The sequence below is a fragment of the Mesoplodon bidens genome (genome assembly GCF_964165515.1).
Source record: "Mesoplodon bidens genome assembly, chromosome: 4".
NCBI lineage: Eukaryota > Metazoa > Chordata > Mammalia > Artiodactyla > Ziphiidae > Mesoplodon > Mesoplodon bidens.
This window is the reverse complement of record NC_138160.1, coordinates 83,917,396-83,938,769: the sequence shown is the minus strand read 5'-3', so window position 1 is coordinate 83,938,769 and position 21,374 is coordinate 83,917,396. Positions and strand designations below refer to the sequence as shown.

The 21,374-nt window shown below is 35.9% G+C and overlaps 1 protein-coding gene across 1 annotated transcript; it reads left to right on the top strand.

The window, feature by feature from the left end:
* Nucleotides 1-19,263: 19,263 nt before the first annotated feature.
* On the top strand, nt 19,264-19,701 carry LOC308616333 (ubiquinol-cytochrome c reductase complex assembly factor 2-like; the record flags this gene model as incomplete). Its single annotated transcript, XM_081232599.1, has 1 exon — nt 19,264-19,701. One exon carries the CDS (start codon nt 19,264-19,266, stop codon nt 19,699-19,701), a length of 438 nt encoding a protein of 145 aa, XP_081088725.1.
* Nucleotides 19,702-21,374: the final 1,673 nt, after the last annotated feature.

Sequence of the window (21,374 nt, the reverse complement as noted above, 5' to 3'; positions counted from 1 at the left end):
TTTTAAAGTGCCATGTAATATGAATTAACATTATTTGTGCATAAGTAGTTGACGGACTCAAATATTTGCAAGATCAAAAAAATAATATTAAAAGAACAAATATGTAATGTTATGTCAAGATCAATGGCTGTATTTTATTTTATTTTTTTTTACTTCTATGTAATTTCTCATACTCTCATTCTCTCCTTCCCTTTTCAATTCTTTCTCCTTTACTTCTCAAAAAGCACAGAAGTTATGAGTATGGCAGTATTTGATCATTTACACTCCTTTGTTTGCTGATGATGGTGAAAGTAATTTAATACAGGAATTCCTGGTTTTATTGTGCTTCACTTTATTGCAGTTTGTAGATACTGCGTTTTTTTTTTTGTTTGTTTGTTTGTTTGTTTTTTTGCGGTACGCGGGCCTCTCACTGTTGTGGTCTCTCCCGTTGCGGAGCACAGGCTCCGGACGCGCAGGCTCAGCGGCCATGGCTCACGGGCCCAGCCACGCCGCGGCATGTGGGATCCTCCCGGACTGGGGCACGAACCTGTGTCCCCTGCATCGGCAGGTGGACTCTCAACCACTGCACCACCAGGGAAGCCTGATACTGCGTTTTTAACAAATTAAAGGTTTGTGGTAACAGTGTGTTGAGCAAGTCTATTGGTGCCTTTTTTCTAACAACATTTGTTCACTTCCTGTCTCTGTGTCACAATTTGGTAATTTTTGCAATATTTCAAACTTTTTCACTATTGTTATATTATGGTGATCTGTGATTAGTGATTTTTAAATTATTTTAATATTAATTTTTATTGGAGTATAGTTGATTTACAATGTTGAGTTAGTTTCTGCTGTACAGTGAAGTGAATCAGATAGGGACTTCCCTGGTGGCGCAGTGGTTAAGAATCTGCTTGCCAATTCAGGGGACACTGGTTGGATCCCTGGTCGGGGAAGATCCCACATGCTGCGGAACAACTAAGCCCACGTGCCACAACTACTGAGCCTGCGCTCTAGAACCTGCGAGCCACACTACTGAAGTCCATGCGCCTAGAGCCCATTCTCCACAACAAGAGAAGCCACCGCAGTGAGAAGCACAGGCACCACAACAAAGAGTAGCCCCCGCTCGCCACAACTAGAGAAAGCCTGTGCACAGCAATGAAGACCCAATGCGGCCAAAAAAAAAAAAAAAAGTCAATCAGTTATATGTATACATATATCCACTCTTTTTTAGATTCTTTTCCCACATAGGTCATTGCAGAGTACTGAGTAGAGTTCCCTGTGCTATACAGTAGGTTCTTATTAGTTATCTATTTTATATATAGTAGTGTGTATATGTCAATCACAATCTCCTAATTTATCCCTCTCCCCACTTTCCCCCTTGGTAACCATAAGTTTGCTTTCTATATCTGTGACTGTTTCTGTTTTATATATAGGTTCATTTGTACCATTTTTTTTTAGATTCACATGTAAGTGATAGCATATGATGTTTGTCTTTCTCTGACTTACTTCACTCAGTATGACAATCTCTAGGTCCATCCACATTGCTGTAAATGGCATTATTTCATTCTTTTTTTATGGCTGAGTAATACTCCATTGTATATCTGTACCACATCTTCTTTATCCATTCCTCTGTTGATGGACATTTAAATTCAAAATATTACCTCTTATTGACATATGGTCACCCAAGAGCTCTGATGGAGATGTAAGGTAGAAATTATTAAGCTTAGTGAGGAAGCCATGCCAAAAGCTGAGATAGACTGAAAGCTAGGCCTCTTGTGCCGAACAGTTAGTCCAGTTGTGAATGCAAAGGAAAAGTTCTTAAATGAAATTAAAAGTGCTACCAGTGAACGTGAGAATGATAAGAGAGGGAAACAGCCTTAGAAGATCAAAACAGCCACAACATTCCTATAAGCCAAAGCCTAGTCCAGAGCAAGGCCCTAATTCTCTTCAATTTTATGAAGGCTGGGAGAGGTGAGGAAGCTGCAGAAGTCTGAAGCTAGCAGAGGTTTGTTCGTGAGGTTTAAGGAAAGAAGCCATCTCCATAACATCAAAGTGCAGGTTGAAGCAACAAGGGCTGATGTAAAAACTGCAGCAAGTTATCCAGAAGATCTAGCTGTGATCATTAATGAAGGTGGCAACAGTAAACATCAGATTTTCAATGCAGACTAAACAGTCTTATAATGGAAGAAGATGAAATCTAGGACTTTCATAGCTAGAGTGAAGTTAATACCTGGCTTTCAAGCTTCAAGGGACAGGCTGACTCTCTTATTAGGGACTGATGTAGCTGATGACATGAAATTAGAGACAGTGCTCATTGACTATTCTAAAAATCCCAAGGCCCTTAAAAATTATGCTAAATCTGCTCTACCTGTGCTCTATAAGTGGAACAACAAAGCCTGGATGGCAGCACATCTGTTTATAACACAGTTTACTGTTTAAGCCCACTGTTGAGACCTACTGCTCAGAAAAAAATAAATTCAAAATATTACCTCTTATTGACATATGGTCACCCAAGAGCTGTGATGGAGATATACAATGAGATTAATGTTTTCATGCCTGCTAACAAAACATCCATTCTGTAGCCCATGAATCAAGGAGTCATTTCAACTTTCAAGTCTTGTGATTTAAGAAATAGATTTTGTAGGGCTATAACTGCCATAGTGATTCCTCTAAGGGATCTTGGTAAAGTCAACTGAAGACCTTCTGGAAATGATTCACCATTATAGATGCTATTAAGAACACCCATGATTCATGGGAAGAGGTCAAAATATTAGCATTAACAGGAGTTTGGAAGAAGTTGATTCCAACCCTCATGGATAACTTGGAGGGGTTCAAGACTTCAGTGGAGGAACTAACTGCAGATGTGGTAGAAATAACAAGAAAACTAGAATTAGAAGTGGAGTGAATTGCTGCAATCTCATGATGAAACTTAGATGAGGAATTGCTTCTTATTGATGAGCAAAGAAAGTATTTCCTTGAGATGGAAACTACCACTGGTGAAGATGATGAGAAAGTTGTTGAAATGACAAAAGATTTAGAATATTACATCAACTTAGTTGATAAAGCAGTGGCAGGATTTGAGGGGATTGACTCCAATTTTGAAAGAAGTTCTACTATGGGTAAAATGCTGTCAAAAGCATTGCATGCTACAGAGAAATTGTTCATGAAAGGAAGAGTCAATGGATGCAGCAAACTTCAATTGTTGTCTTACTTCAAGAAATTGCCACAACCATAGCAACCTTTAGCAACTATCACCCTGATCATTCAGCAGCTCTCAACATCAAGGCAAGACCCTCCATCAGCAAAAAAGACTACAAATCACTGAAGGCTCAGATGATGGTTAACATTTTTTAGCAATGAAGCATTTTTTTTTATTAAGGTATATACTTTGTAAAAGACTTAAGGCTATTGCATACTTAATATACTATGGTGTAAAAATAACTTTTATATGCCCTGGGTAACTAAAAAATTCATGTGACTCACTTTATTGTGATATTCTCTTTATCGTGTTCGTCTGGAACTGAACCTACAATATCTCCGAGGTATATCTGGTTAAATATTTCATGATCGTTGACTACTAGTTGATACCAGCATATATCTCTACCTTTACTCAAATGTCCCCAAATCTCCGAACACTGTGCTAAAATTGTAACTCCCCACCTGGACTCCAAACCATCACACATGTTCTGTCCTCTCTACTCTCTCCCTGATTCCATACATACTTGTTGAATACAAGAAAAGTTTAAACTCCGAACTCTAAATCACTCTTGGATTTTCAAGCTTTTAGTGGATGAAAGCAACAAAGCAATAAATTGATCCTTTTCTCCCTTCCATCCCTAATCATAGCTTTTCTTTGGAATGCCAATGTTTTCATTTCTCTGGATAATTATGTTTCTTCTGCCTTCACCTACTATCATTCACTCTCTTAATATGATTTTCTCTATTTATTCATGCTTTTTAGTTGTCAAAAATACATGAAGCCCTTTTCTCTTTCAAGCAAGTTAATCCTAGCCTAGAGCTACTATTTTCTTTGTTTTTTAAAAGGGTTTGCTAATATTTTTTAAACAGCATAAAATAAATTCTTGGGCCTCCCTGGTGGCGCAGTGGTTGAGAGTCCGCCTGCCGATGCAGGGGATACGGGTTCGTGCCCTGGTCTGGGAGGATCCCATATGCCGCGGAGCGGCTGGGCCCGTGAGCCATGGCCGCTGGGCCTGCGCATCCGGAGCCTATGCTCCGCGACGGGAGAGGCCACAACAGTGAGAGGCCCGCATACCGCAAAAAGAAAAAAAAAATAAATAAATAAATAAAATAAATAAATAAATAAATTCTTGCTCTTGGTTAAAAGCAAAAGTAGAATTTGCTGAGCACAAAAACAAGTGAACTATCTAGTTTCAAGACCCCTTAAAAATCACTAATATATTGATGTTTTGTTTATTCAAAAATATTGAGCACCTACTACATGAAAGATATGATTTTAGACTCACATAGATACATATATTTCAGCTAAAAATTAAGAATAAAAATTAGTTCTAAAATTTCATTTTATTTCATGGTCTCTTTTAGAGTAGGGCACAATGAAAGGACAATCATTTAATTTTTTTCCTTTTTCTGCCACTAATAATTTGACTCTGTGGACTAGAACTTTCTTCCTTTTTAGGCCATCCATATGAAAACATTCATATGAAGGCATTGTTAAATATATCACTGGAGGGCAAGAATTTGTTTTCATAAGTTGTATTTGTCTCTCTTTGTAAATACAAAACTAAAAGATTTTTAATTATTTTTTTTACATTAATAATAGAATTTTGTTTTGTTTCCTTTCATCAGTGATGGCATATATAAGTTATCATATATATAATAGAGAGTACAGAACAAGGAATAATCACAATTTAATACATACTTTGAGCAAAACATCATAAAATCAGTATATGTTTACTTTGTAGTGTAGACCCCTAAGCAGAAGTTAACATTGTAGATGAAGGTACACATTATTCAACATTTATCTACCAGCAAAATATATGCTCTGAGTCACCCTCTGGATACTTCTAAAAAAGAATTAAACTTTCTTGATTATCCATAGCTCCCTAAGCAAATATCAAGCAATGCCTTTATTTCTGCTATAATATGCACTAATTATTACCATACAGGCTTAATGATTAGGAGCACTGACTGGAGATGTGACTCTAGTACATTAAAAATATCAATGTAGGGCTTCCCTGGTGGCACAGTGGTTGCGAGTCCGCCTGCCGATGCAGGGGACACGGGTTCGTGCCCCGGTCTGGGAAGATCCCACATGCCGCGGAGCGGCTGGGCCCGTGAGCCATGGCCGCTGAGCCTGAGCATCCAGAGCCTGTGTTCCGCAACGGGAGAGACCACAGCAGTGAGAGGCCCGTGTACTGCAAAAAAAAAAAAAAAAAAAAAATTAATGTATATAGGTTTTTAATTTATTTCATTTTTAATCTGGTTTGATGTGCACAAGGATGAGATTATAGTTTTTTAAATATAATCTATTATAGGTTTTTAGTAAAGTAAAATTAATATGGCTTTTTAGAGTAATGTCAACATTTACAAGAAAACCAACCAAAGCAACCTACTGAGAATGTGAAAAAAAAAAAAAAATCCGTGATTTAATGGAAGGTAAATTATCTTATTTAATATATTTCTAACAGTGCATTAAGCCAATGGGAATAAATTAGGGCAATGCTATTATGGAATAATTACATAATCTTAGTAATAGGTTAGTTTGAAGAAACTAGCTGATATAACACTGGATTTTAAGACATTCATATGGTTGCTTCGGTGAGAGTATTCCAAAGGTTGGGAAAGAAGAGGTATATCTAGGTGTTTTTATTACTAAGCTTAGAAAACTGTCATTTTCCTTTTGTAATTCATTACATTAAAATTGAGAGCTTTGACTTCTTTGTGTTTCTCCTTATGCCTCTTTCTACTGCTCCCTATGCCTCCTGTGTGCTGGAGCCTTTCCCCTTTCAACCCTCCCTCCCTTCCGCATTTACACAGCCATCCCTGCTGCTGCTCGGCTGCATGTCTCTCAAATAAAAGGGAGACTTTTCTCCCTCAATATAATAGCTGAAAAATCATTCCATTTAATTTAAGGCATCACACATCCATGATCTGATATTAGTAAAGTATATGTGAATGTTTAAATCAAATTAAATCTAAGGAATTTTTTTCTTACCTCACTAAGATGTTGGTATAATTACTGTATGTTGGTGGTTTATGATTTTTTTAGAAGAAATATTAATTCCTCTACTAAGGTATACTGTTAGAGATTAATTACTGGAGTTGTTAACAGTAATCTAATTAGAAGTCTTAAGAGTGTTGCATCAAATGAAGTGAGCTTGGAAAAAACATAGCATATTTTAAAAATGTAATAGAATGTATTCAACAAATGTTATTTGTGAATCTTCGTCCATGTTTTGGAAACATGCTAAAACTTAAATAGTATGTTAATCAGAATTATACTATTAAAAGCTGAAAATAGAAGTTTATATGTGATTTTTCTGCATTGTTCTTGGGAAACTCTTGGGAACCCATTCTTTTATTACCTACATCTGTCTTGTAAAATAAGTACCCTTATTTTCTTGTTCAGAGAAAAATGCAATTTACCTTTGAACGTGGTATCTAGACAAGTCTAACTGGAAGGAATAATAAGTGATCACTGTTGTTTCAAAATGGATACGGCCCAGATTCATTGGCTACCGTGATGATTCATTGGCTACCGTGTATACACTCTTTTGGTCAGTCTTGTTGGTGTTTGGAACATTATCTTTTTTCCATTGTGAGATGAATATCAAAACTGTTCACCTCTTTTGGTGGCCTTTCAGGTCACTGGGTCAGTTGCTGTGTGACCCTATGCAGTCCTCGGTCTTACCACCCTCGATTTGAAACATTTTTGGTGTGCCCTCCTGTTTGTCCATTGGAACATTTCAGCTTGCAGTTGTTTTGCTAGCCTGTGAAAACTGGGCATTGGGAAACTGGTTAGTTGTACTCTTAGGTCTTTTTATTACTGACTCTCATCTTAATATTTTGTGTTAACCAAGGGTTATGGGTGATATGCCCTCCTTTTCTACTGCCTATCTAAATCATTTCTATCCTTCAATGTCCAGATAGAATATTAACCCTCTCATAAAGCTTTCCCTGATGCTCTCAGTGAGAAGTAATGGATCTCTCAGTGAAATCTCCCTTGTCATCTCTTACAGCTTTTTCACTTTCTGCTATTATTGTTTATGCTAGGCCATTGCTTCCAAAAGGAATGAAGCATGAATGGTTGTCAGAATTTTTTTTTTTAGAATTTGAAATTCCTTTAGTACTTTCAGGGATGTATTTATTGCACTATAATGACTATAATGACTTCAGATTTCCTCTTTTCCAGTGTGGAACTGTTGGTTTTGGTCAAGCTGATGATATTGCCAAACAAACAACCAAATTAACTGACAAAAACAAAAACAACAACAACAAAAAAAAACAACTGAGGTGAGAAATGTCGTCTTTTCAGCAGAGATTAGAGTTCTGGAAAGATCACTGATAAATCAGCTTCTCTGGGAAGCCTGAGATCTGAGAGAGACTTCCAACTATGTCCTGAGGAAGGAGCTAGGGAGGATTAACAAACACATCTGGGCTGGGGCTTGGAGACTGCGTCAATAACAGTAGGAGCTGAGACTGTTCTAATGATGTTTTCTAGCTATTGGTGAGAAAGGTTCTTATAGTATTTTCTTCCTTTTTGATCCATGGACAGTTTAGGTCTTCTCTAATTATTTCTATTCAGAGTTAGACTCTTAGAAAAAACCTTGTGATTCATGTTCTTCCTGAACCCCCTTGAGAGAAATGAAAGCAATTTTTGTGGAACTGGGAAGGTCAAGGCCCTGTGGTAAGTCTATTTAGAAGGTTAAGAAGATCCATCACTGCAACAATTACCTCAAGAAGCAGGTGGGGGAATTGGGAGCATTTCTCATACTAGAAAGTGGAACTCAGTGAAAGCCTAGGTGGGGTATAGAATGGAACTCTGTCTCTTGGTATTCTTGAGTGCAGATGATTCAGAGTGTTTTTATTTTTAACAAGGAGGACTCCTTGAGGGTGGAATATGAAATAGTAATCCCTGGGAAGGGGAAGGAAATGAGAAATCCAGAAAAGTTGCTTCTGAAGCCCTGCCAGTCTATTTTTAAAAAAATATATTTTATTTATTTATTTAAATCTTTAAAAACATTGTATTTTATATTGGACTATAGTTGATTTACAATGTTATGTTAGTTTCAGGTGTACAGCAAAGTGACTCCGTTATACATATACATATATCTATTCTTTTGCAAATTCTTTCCCCATTTAGGTTATTACAGAATACTGAGCAGAGTTCCCTGTGTTATACAGTAGGTCCTTGTTGGTTATCAATTTTAAATATAGTAGTGTTGTATATGTCAATCCCAAACTCCCAATTTATCCCTTACCCCTGCCTTTCTCCTTTGGTAACCATAAGTTTGTTTTCTATGTCTGTGAATCTGTTTCTGTTTTGTAAATAAGTTCATTTGTATCAATTTTTTTTAGATTCCACGTATAAGCGATATCATATGATATTTGTCTTTCTCTATCTGACTTACTTCACTTAGTATGAAAATCTCCATGTCCATTCACGTTGCTGCAAATGGTATTTTTTCATTCTTTTCAATGGCTAATATTCCACATCTTTATCCATTCCTCTGTCGATGGACATTTAGGTTGCTTCCATATCTTGGCTATTGTAAATAGTGCTGCAGTGAACACTGCGGTGCATGTACATTTTCAAATTATGGTTTTCACCAAATATATGCCCAGGAGTGAGATTACTGGATCATATGATAGTTCTATTTTTAGTTTTTTTAAGGAACCTCCATACTGTTCTCCATAATGGTTGTACTAGTTTACATTCCCATCAACAGTGTAAGATGGTTCCTTTCTCTCCACACCCTCTCCAGCATTTATTGTTTGTAGACTTTGATGATGGCCATTCTGTCTGGTGTGAGGTGATAATGTCATTTTAGTTTTGATTTACATTTCTCTATTAGTGATGTTGAGTATCTTTTCATGTGCCCCTTGGCCATCTGTATGTCTTCTTTGGAGAAATGTCTATTTAGATCTTTTGCTCATTTTTTGATTGGGTTGTTTGTTTTTTTGATATTGAGCTACATGAGCTGTTTATAAATTTTGGAGACTAATCCCTTGCCAGTTGCATCATTTCCAAATATTTTCTCCCATTCTGTGGGTTGTCTTTTCACTTTGTTTATGGTTTCCTTTGCTGTGCAAAAGGTTTTGAGTTTAATTAGGTCCCATTTATTTATTTTTGTTTTTATTTCCATTACTCTAGGAGACAGATTGAAAAGAATATTGCTCCTGCCTGTCTTTGAGTCCAGTATTTGACTTTCTTAAGGCTGCCCATGATAGAACATGGGGGCTTTATACTCTGGACAGAAGGACAGTTTTAAAACAAGCCACTGTTTGTTTAACAATTCTATTATCTGCACTTAATTTTTAAAGCCTCCCAGTATGTCTAATCATTACCAAGGGAATCAGGCGAAAGTATTTTGGGAAAAAGTTGGGATAGAATATAAAATTATGGGGAAGGGGATTCTAGGATTCACTGTTTGGGAGATAATATTTAACAATGTATGAAATTCCCCAAGGTTAAAGTAAGACTTAAGGGGAAATAAATGGGGTTACTTTGACATATGGAACTTTTTTTTTAAGTAATTAACATTTAAATGTCCTGTGTTATATTTGTTAAGCATGATGACTTCCATTATAGACCAGTAGGATCTGGGCCATTTCACATCCTCTCAAAGAGAAGTGTGAAATGGACAGATACATCCTCCAAGGAAATTCTGAACTCAATTACTAGAGTTGTGACCCTCATGAACTGAGTGTGGATGAATTCTTTAGAATGCTTGGCCTAATTTGGGGGATCTTTTTTTTTAAATTAAATAAAAATTATAACACTGTATTTTGGGGTTTATGATGTATTTAGATGTGAACTATATTACAACAATAATATAAAGTCTGGGGGTATAAATAGAATTACACTATTCAAGATTCTTATAGTTTGCCTGAAATGGTGTGATATTGTCTAAGTAGACATTGACATGTAAAGTCTTTCATCCATTTTGAGATGATTTTTCTGTATGGTGTAAGATAAGAGACCAGTTTTCCCAATACCATTTATTGAAGAGACTATCTTTTCTCCATTGTATATTGTTGGCGCTTTTGTCAGAAGTTAATTGACCATATACAATGTGGTGTTTATTTCTGGGCTGTCAATTCTGTTCCATTATTACATGTGTCTGTTTTTTTCATTGAATAAATTTGACATGTAACATGTAAATTTAAGGTGTACAGCATGTTACTTTGATACTTTTATACACTGTAATGTGATTGCTAATGTAGCAATATTTATCAAATTATATAATTATAGTGCAATATTATTGTCTATGTTAATTATACTGTGCATTAGATTTTTGTTGCTTACTCCCTGTATCAAGTTTGTACCCTTGAATTATCAATCTTATCCTCCCTACCCCCCCATCCCCTAGTAGCTACCATTTTACTCTCTGTTTTTTAAAGGTTAAATTGTTTTTAGGTTCCACATATAAGTGATATCATACAGTACTTGTCATTCTCTGACTTAACCTCACTTAGCATAATGTGCTCAAGGTCTATCCATCTTGTCTAAAGTGGCAGGATATCCTCCTTTCTCATGGCTGAATAATATTCCATTGTGTATATGTATCACATCTTATTTATTCATTCATCTGTTGATGGGCATTTGGGTTGTTTCCAATTTTTGGTCATCATATTGTGAAAACTGCTTCAGTAAACATGGGAGTGCATATATCTTGTCACAATTGTGTTTTTATTTCCTTTCAGTATGTAGCCAAAATTGCTTGGTCCTGTGGTAGATGACTTTTAATTTTTGAGGAACCTCCATATTGTTTATAGTGGTTGAACCAATTTACATTCCTACCACCAGTGTACAAGGGTTCCCGTTTCACCACATCCTTGCTAGCACCTGTTGTCTCTTGTCGTCTTGATGATAGCCATTCTACAGGTGTGAGGTGATATCTCATTGTGGTTTTGATTTGCATTTTCCAGATGATTAGTGATGTTGAGCATCTTTTCATGTTCTTCTTGGCCGTTTTGATGTCCTCTTTGGAAAAATGTCTATTTAGTTCTGCCCATTTTTTTTTTTTTTTTTTTTTGCGGTACGCGGGCCTCTCACTGTCGTGGCCTCTCCCGTTGCGGAGCACAGGCTCCAGACGCGCAGGCCCAGCAGCCACGGCTCACGGGCCCAGCCGCTCCGCGGCACGTAGGATCCTCCCGGACCGGGGCACGAACCCGTGTCCCCTGCATCGGCAGGCGGACTCCCAACCACTGCACCACCAGGGAAGCCCAGTTCTGCCCATTTTGAATTGGATTGTGTGTTTGTTATTAAGTTGTATGTGTTCTTTATATTTTGGATATTAACTCCTTATCCAATATTTGGTTTGCAAAATTTTTTTCCTATTCTATAGACTGTCTTTTCACTTTGTTAATTAGTTTTTTTTTCTGTGCAGAAGCTTTTGAGCTTGATGTAGTGCCATTTGTTGATTTTTGCTTTTGTTTTTTTGTGCTTTTGGCATCACGTCTAAAAACTCATTGCCAAGACCAAGATTGATAAGCTTCTTCCCTACATTTTCTTCCCTACACTTTCTTCTATGGTATCAGTTCTTATGTTAAAGTCTTTGATCCATATTCAGTTAGATTTTGTGAGTAGTGTGAGATAGGGGTCCAATTTCATAGTTTGTATGTGTTTTTTTAGTTTTTCCAGAAGCATTTGTTGAAAAAACTATCCTTCCTCCTCTGTCCTTTCTTTGCTTCCTTGTCAAATATTAGTTGACCATGTATGCCATGATTTAATTCTGGGCTGTCTACTCTGTTTCATTGCTCTATGTGTCTATTTGTGTGCCAGTACCATACTGTTTTTTATTACTATAGCTTTGTAGTACAGTTTGAAATCAGGAAGTGTGATGGCTCTGTCTTTGTTATTCATTCTCAGGATTGCTTTGGCTATTCAGGGTCTTTTTTAGTTGCACACAAAGTTTAGAATTGTTTCTTCTATTTCTGTGAACAATACCTTTGGTATTTTGATGGGGATTGCATTGAATCTGTAGATGGTTTTGGGTAGTCTGGCCATTTTAACAATATTAATTCTTCCGATCCATGGACATGAGATGGAAAAATATGGAATGCCTCAAAAATTTGCATGTCATCTTTGCACAGGGGCCATGCTGTTCTCTGTGTATTGTCCCAATTTTAGTATATGTGGTGCCGAAACGAGCTCTGGGGATCTTTAACAGGGGCAGACTTCTGATGGCATGCCCAGCAACAGAGGCCCTAAAACTCAGGGCTGTCATTAGTCCATAAATAACCTTTACCTGAATTAGACAAAAACCTATGGACAAGGCCCAATGCCAAGGTGTGTAGTTCTACATATGGACTATAAGCTGGATCTTATCTTTACATACCCATTTTGCCAGGTAGTTTTGTAGAATGCATGACCAACAAAACTTAATATATAATCTTTGCTAATTCTTCTATTTTTATTTAATTCCAGGCCACATAGAAGAGATTGTCAATATAATTTTACAGAAAAGTATACAGTCACTTTCTTTTTGGCTTTACCCCTTGTTTAAAACTCATGCCTGGTTTGCAAAACGACAAATAATTCATAGGAAAGTTATATCCTTTGTTGTAATCTTGACATCTTCGAAAGCAATACATTGTAAATAAGTTGTTATGAGATAGGACAAGTAGAAGCTTTAAGACAGAAGTATTTAGGCTCTTGTACATTTCTTACATACAAATTTCATAATAATTATGTTGAATTGGAATTGTATGTATATTTTTCTGCTTATTCCCAAAGCACTCTCCTTAAAGGTAAGGAAAATGCATTTCACATTTGAGTTCCAGTCAAAGAGCACAGTGCCTGGCGTTGAATGAATGCATGATATTCCTTATTTTTCACTATCTTACTTCCTTAAGGAATAGTAAAGGAAAGGATCTGAGATAAAAATTTTGAAATCACAACATGTAGGTTCTCTCTAATGAGACAAACATGTAAGAATTTCCTGTACTCCTTCATTTCTTTTCAAGACTACTATAGTTTTGTAGCATAAATTATATTTATAAAACTATACCTTACATTACTATTTATTATAACTAATGGTTAAAACTTTAATACCAAGGCTCTTTTACTTTACTTTATAAATTTTTTCTCTTATTCCTGGACTTTGAGAAAATTGTGTCAAGTCTCTGTGTCAGTCATTACTAATTATATGATATTGAGTACCTAATGACTCTAAGCCCAGAGTTATATTTCTTTATATTAGAAATATATGAGAATATATTTTCACTTGCAATTGTGTTAAATTTGTTCAACGTCTACACAAATGCAACATACAATTATTGTTATTATTGTACTAGTACCCGTTGAATACCCACGGGTAACATTGCTGTGTGATAAAAATATAATAACTTGGCAAATTGTAGCTTGGCTTTGAAATAAAAAAAATGGACTTGAAATTGCCTAGAATAGGAATAAACTGGAAGAAACAACACACTGTATTCAAAGTATAATTGTATTCAGCCCATGATTTAACATACCTTGCAGCCAATGTTGACTTAATTTTTATGTAAGGCATGTGGTGCTCATTTGTTTACTTTTGATCTCTCCTTAAAAGTATTCTGTGTGAAGGACATTATAGAATTTGTAAACTACAGTATAGAAAAGGACACTTTAAGACATTTAAACTTGACCTTATTCTATCCCAGAAGTACCGTGATCTCAAGGCTATGAATTTGTAATAATCCAATAAAATAAAACTCTCTCCTCTGCTATCTAGGTTTAGTGCCTGCACTACGAAGACAATTTTTGTAGCCTTACCATTGGAAGTTGTCATGTTTAAATCCTTTCCATTTGCTGGAAAACTTCATTGTTGCTGACAAGGAATCAAATAGAAAATTAGAGGCTTGGATATGAAACTCTCTCTGGTGATTGCTTAGCATAAGTGAACATTTTTGTTTTGGGACCGAAATAAACTCCCTGCATCTATTTTTAAGAAATACTTATAGTGTAAATATGTCATTCATGATTTTTCAAACATAAGCTTTGAAAAATGAGCTTGGGAATTGTCTATATTTAAATCTAAAAAGAACTCATGACAAAATGATACTAACTATAGTGCTTACAATGTTTTGTGTCATTTAGAGAGAAAAATATAAAGCTGTCCTGACTTCCGGTGGTAATTAGTGCCTCTTTTATGGTAGCATAAAATGCTCTAATAGTAATGTTGTAAGAAGTCATTTGGTTTTATCAACTGCTGAAATTACTTTTGATGTTGTTACTAAAATAGCGGGATATGTAGGTGTGTCAGGACTCAGGGTGCAGCAGCTTGGCACATGCCGTCTAAAGGTTCAGATTCTGAGGTTCTGAGGTTCAGATTAAAGGCCTGATTTTGTAGTTTTGTCCCTCACACTGAGAGAAGGTCATTGACTGATATTCCTTCAGCTCCTTTTATGGAGGTGACAAAAGGAGAGTGTCTGAAAGAAAGGAGGTCAGGGTGGAGGAATGAGGGAGAAAGAAAGAATTAGGGAGAGACTTGAATTTTTAAACTTGTTTCTTTTATTTACCATTATTTTTTTACCCTCCTAACAAAGATTAATCTGGCAAGTTCCCTAAATTGGATGGCTGAATTTATCCTTTTAAGCTTTTTAAAAGCAAGAGAATTTTTCAATGATGCTTCTATATAATTGTGAAAAAGACCAATGCCAGAGAAGAGAAAAAAAACAAAAACAAAGCAAGATAAAAGACAGGAAGAGAGAAAGAAAAATGAGAGTGAAAAGTCTTCAGACTTCTGTACTTTTAGAGATGGTGAGAGGCTGTGCTCTTTTTCAATTCAATGAATCTCTTAAGAACTATTTTTTTCTTGCTATCACTGCTTATTCTTGTCTCTTTGCTCATTCATGTCTTCTCATTTCCCTTTCCAAATTTTCATCTTTACAAAGTCCTCATGTTACAGTTTAAAATTATTATTGTAATACTGACTGCTAGGACCTTTCCATTTATTCCAATTTCCACTGGATGGTTAGGGCTAATGAACCTGTGAACACCAAACCTTTCTAATTCTGGGTGTGGTGGCCCTCCATCAAGGAAAGGGGTTTCCTGAAGTCCTTGTCTGATAGCAAATACTGGAGTGGGGTTAAATGTCCTTGGGTCACATAATAGTGGCCAGTGAGCTAATCTGTTTCTGGGAATGCATTACATTTTAAAACTTTGCCCATAATCCCATGATTGTTCAGCTGGTGACAGGTGGAGAAAGTGGTCCTGATTTTGGAATAAAAGTGTGAGATTGCTTGTAATTAGTAGTCATGAGAGTAGGTTCATAGGACTATGAATGGATTTAAATGGATAACGTAGTTTATCCATTTAGTGAACACAGTTCTAATTGTTCAACTGACTATTTTCACTTTCTGGGAAGACAGGATGACCACATTCACAAGCCTAATTCAGAGTCTGTGTGGGACTGTAGGACTGCAAGAGGAACTGATGTGTCACTTCTAGTCTGCGGCAGTTATGAGTTAGTGTGTTTCTTCCTCTGTTGCATCTCTCTCTTGCCCTGCCTTGGCAATCCTAGAAACCATGGAAGGCAGCCATCAGGAAATGGAGGCATATTTCAGCTGCATTGAATTTTTCCTAAATGAGAAGTAAATTTTTATAGTAGTAAGCCCCTGATATTCCAGGACTTGTTTGTTACTACAGCAGAACTTACCTGATCATGACAGCTACATTTAGTATAGTATCCTGGCACATACTGCCCATTAAATGATATGTATCATTATTATTATGATAGTATTCTATGGGCCTATTGGGAGATGTAATACAATTATTCTTCCTTCATTGATAATGATCTTTATTAAAATGAAATTAAGATATATTATGCAAATATGATGGAAAACATATTAGATACTTATTATAATTTTTTGACTCCCTGTGGGGTATGGTTTAGGATGAGAGCAACAGAATCATTTTCACTTAGGTGTCTTTTTATCTGTGCAGTATCTTATATAAGCAGTAATTAATTTTCAGAGCTATGACCTAAATAGCTAAGAAAATAGAGTTTTAGAAGATAAGGGAAAAAAGGTGGAAAAAAGTAAGATATACAAGAAAGAGAAGAAAGATAAAAATTGTCTGTGGAGTTATTTTATAATATCACCTCCCTCAATAGACTACAATAGTACCTGTGTATGTTTCTAAGACTAATAAATAGGGGAGCCCAAATCACTGAGTAAAGTAAATAACTAAAATAATAAAGAAGCTGAGTAGTGAATAAAGCACTTCTAAGTGTCAAAGTTGTGGCCATCAATCACGGTTTGGCCACCTATATTGGTGGAAGTTTGGGGACAATATTCAGGAAAAATGACTAGACACAGATAGGTCCTATAATTAGAGAGATTATTTGTCACTCTAAAGAATCAACTTAAATTTGTCAGTGAGTCTAACTTCAGTTTTTTTAGATGAACCTCCAAAGTACACATTGCACAGTTATGATTTCAACACCCTAGTTGTACACTTTGTTGAGAACTATGCGTGTATTTGACATCCTCAAAGTACCCTCCTGTTAGAAAAATGTAGCAGTGTGCTTTAGTAGTGAATGTAAACTCCACTTCCTCTTAAGATGCTCAAGATTAGTTTGACACCTGGGAAATTGTTCTTTAATATGAATAGAGGAGTTTTATATCCTTTTATATAAGATAGCTATTTAGATCTTTTGGAAACCTTTTAAATTATTACACTTTTTCATGTCATCTTGACAGAAAAATGGCTGTCTACATGAAGGAAAGTAAAAAGGGATTCGTGTATCTGTTAGTTAGATTTCATTGTAGCACACATATTTCTTGCCCATGGACTAGATAATCTGTGGGTTGGCTGAGATCAGCCAGGCATGGATTTGGGGTTGTTCCATGTATCTCTCATTCTGAAACAGAGGTGAAAGGCATTGCAGTCATTGGGGGTGTGCTCCTTTCATGGTGGATAGCAGGAAGGCAAGAGGAGCCAATGGAAATACCTGATGCCTTTCAAAATCTCTGCTTGACATTTCACCATTTCATATCTGCCCATATTGCTTTACTCATGTGAGCAACACCAGAGTCAATGGGGGTAGAGATGTATAGTCCTCCTCTAGAGGCAGTTCTTATAGCCTCTTTGATATGTAATTCTATCATCGGGAGAAAATAGAATAGGAGTGATCAGAATCCATTCATTCACATTAGCTAACACCACATATGATGGTGGCCTCTAGATAGATGAAAGACCTGAAGTTGAAAGGTAAAAGTATAAAGTTAATAGAAGAAAATCTAGAAGACTATCGAGGGTAGTAGAACTTCTTAAACAAAAATGTAAAAGTACAAACCAAAAGAAAGAAAATTAATAAATCTGACTACATCAAGAAAAATTTTAATGAGAGGCACCATGTATCAAGTTAATAAACAGATAATAAATTGGGGGCATATATTTCTGACACTTAAAATCAACCAAGAATCAATACCTAGAGTATGAGAAATTCTTCTGTAAAGAACAATTCTGATACAATTAAGTGTGAAAGATATGAGAGGGAATTTTCAAAAAATTAAAACCAAAAAGCTACCAAGCATGCCTAAGGGGAAGTCATAGAATCATTAGTGATCATAAATATGTAAATTAAAGCAAGAATATCACTTTAGAGCCATTAGCGCACTAAATAATATTATGAACGCAATAATGTAATAGGAACCTTCACGCACATCTAATGGAGTGTAGATTGTTGTGGACATTTGGAAAGTAATCTAATACCAGTGAGTCAGTTTGTAGACACATACCCTGTGATAAATCTGTTCTTTTACCAGGTATATAATCCAAATCTATCCTCATATAAAGTCAGAAAGGGACATGTAAAGGGTTGTTCTTGGTTGTGGACTAAGAAATATTGTGTTTGTTCTTGGTTGAGGACTAAGTTGAAGTAAGTGAGACAACTCGGGTGCAGATTTTAAGGAGGCACTCACTCTAAAGGTCATGTAAAACATGAGTACAGGATAGCACCCTCACCCTGAAAGTAAGTGCCTCCTTAAGTGTTGTGCCCCATCTGCCTCACTTGCCTCACCCTACTATCAGCTCAGCTGGTAAACTGGATTCAGATTAAGTGTCTGTCACATGGAGAGTGGATAGATGACATGAAATAAATGCACAGGAAGGAGAATTACACATCATTTAGAAAGAATGGATGAAAGATAAATATAGTTGTAGGAGGGAGTTTTAAGTTGTTTAATTAAAAAAAAAACATTATTGTCTGTTCAACATTTTGAAAGTGAACACATCAAATGGTATTTTATTTACTTAAGAAGCAAATATTAATTAAAACAAAGCCAAAATAAAAATATTTTGATAAATATACTAAGAGGAAAATTAAAAATGTTCATTTTTAAATGCCTATTTAAAAATGTTCATAAAGCTATGTACTTAAAATTGATCAAGTGAAAACATATATTTTTACAATCTTAAAATCATTTTATGTATCAGAAATTTTTCAGTATGTGGGGAAAAGGTTTATATTGTTCAATGAAACCTTAGCATATACTTTTTGACGCTCCCCATAATAACTGGCATATCTATTTCTCAAGCCAATTTAAATCTAAATGTAAAACTGACTTTGATGTGACGGCTCACTACAATCTATTTCACCCAAAAACTTTGCTGAGTTTTTGGTATAGACTCTCTATATCTGCAAATTATGAATGGTTTAATATATAGAAATAATATAACTACAAATTTAAGAAAAATGTGGATGGTTTGGAGACTTTTTAGCAGAATTATGAGTTAAAATTCATTGTTGTGGTCCACTCTAAATCTGACTTTTTAATAGCTTTATCAACTGTCATACCCTAGAAAAGAATAGTAACTGAAGATGGTAGATTTTAGTATGGCTGAGAACTGCCAGATATCCACGAAAGGATACTGGGTATCTGGAAGAGATCCCTGGTGGTTCCAAAACAAAATCCGTTCTTTCATCTGCTCCAATCCAGCTTTCTGACTCTGTCTCTCCTTTCTTCAGTATTTTCACATTCTTCTGTGCCATAATTTATAAAATATATCTGTTAATTAAATGTGTCCTATATCTCTGGGGAATTGATAAATTGACTTGAAAGCACTTTAAAAAATAAAGTTCAGGCCCCAAAATGGCGGGCAGCCACTACCAGAATTTTCTCCAACTCTGTGAGGAATGGCCAGTGGACGAGACCAAACGAGGCCGGGACTTGGGTGCTTATCAGTGGGAGTGGGTAGCTCACGCCTTTTGGGAGGGAGAGAACACCCAGATTGCAGAGCCTGAGGCCTGTGATCAGATGTACGAGAGCTTAGTACCTCTCCATTCAAACTACTACAAACACAAGTACCCTCACCCCAGAGACACAAGCTTCAGTGGCCTGTCCCTGGAAGAATACAAACTGGTCGTGTCCACAGATACCTTGGAAGAGTTTAAGGAGATTAATAAAGGCGTGTGGAAGAAACTGCAGGAGAAGTTTGCCCCCAGGGATCCCGAGGAGAAGCATAAGGCCTGGGCTAGGGCCTTATCGCGACCGCGTTACCTAAGCATGAAGTCGTGTACATTGCCATAATCAGTAAAATGCCCTGATTTCTCCATCAAAAAAAAAAGTTCATATACCTATAATAATTTTTTAACCATTTTATCTTATATTGGAGTATAGCTGATTAAGAATGTGATAGTTTCAGGTGCACAGCAAAGTGACTCAGCCATACATACACATGTATCCACTCTCATATACCTATATATAATGATACTGAGTGTTGAAATAGTTATTTTTGGAATATGTTTTAAAATGATGGGAGGGAGATGCAAGAGGGAGGAGATATGGGGATATATGTATATGTATAGCTGATTCACTTTGTTATAAAGCAGAAACTAACACACAATTGTAAAGCAATTATGCTCCAATAAATATGTTAAAAAAATGGAATAGTAAAATAAAGTCACAGTTTAAATTTTCTTATATAAGAGGTACTTTTTCTCACCATGAGTTTGTTTTTCAGCCCTATTTAATTTGGAAACTGGCCTGTTTGAATACCTAGAGCGGAAACTTCCTCACCCAGCAATTAAAGAAGGGCATAATGTCAGATTTTAAACTTTGTTTTCCATGTAGGACAGCAAACTGTTACCTCCTTGTATAGGTGCTTTTAATTACAGACTAGATTGGTCAATGGGATAGTGCCACCCAAACGATATACATAAAATGACCAAGATTTAGAGACATCAAGTATTACCGTGTGCAGAGTAATAGCAAGATGGGTGTCACATTCACCTCCTTTTCCTTGTACACAGATTACATGTTCATTAGTTTACAGACATTATGATAGTAATCTAATTTGGGACAAATGGAATAGATTTCATGCCAGGTTTGTGTTTGGGAAGCCACAGGGTTGGTGCAGTGCTGCTTCCTGGGGGATCTACAGAGATGACTGACCCAACTTGGGGACAAGGGGATATCTTTCTCACCTTGTAATTTTCCCCTTCAAGAGGTGCAAGACTTATAAATGTGAGGAAAAGAACTATCAAGGATAGTTCTTTAGTATCAGATTAAGGCTAGTCTTTCCCCTGTTGTGAATACTATTACTATGATTATAACTATTACTAGTACTATTATTTATTAAATACTTATTTTTAAAAAGGTTTATGTGGATAATGTTATATGTATAAAGATTATGTGTATTATAATATTATTGCTCTTTTAAATAAGATAAAAATTAAGCTTGGAGAGGTGAGGTGATTTACTCAAAGTCATACTTCCAGGGTTAAAAGAGAAGCATTCTGAATTATGAATCCACATTCTTGGTAAATTAAAAAAAACAAGGCTATTAGCACTTTAAACTTTTTATTTAAAGCTTTTTTTATTTCACCAAAAATTATCTAGTTGTTTCATAATATTGTCCCTGATATAAACCAGATACTAGCAACTACCATGCATTACCTCCATGTATATACTATGCACATTTTCCATTCAAGTTGTACCACAACTCATGATTTTATATTTTGGTTGGTGATGCTTTTAATACATGAAATGTTTTCTGACTGGAAGCTACAATTTTATAATTTTAAGAGGCATAGGCAATCAAATGACTAATCATCATAGATGGCACTCCTATTATTTATGTCACATTAGATAAGTATACGCATTTTATTTTATATTCCAACATCAAGAAAAAGTGGATGAATTAACTCTATAAGGAGCTGATACTTTAAAGTTGATAGAGAATAATGTGTTGCTTTTCTCTA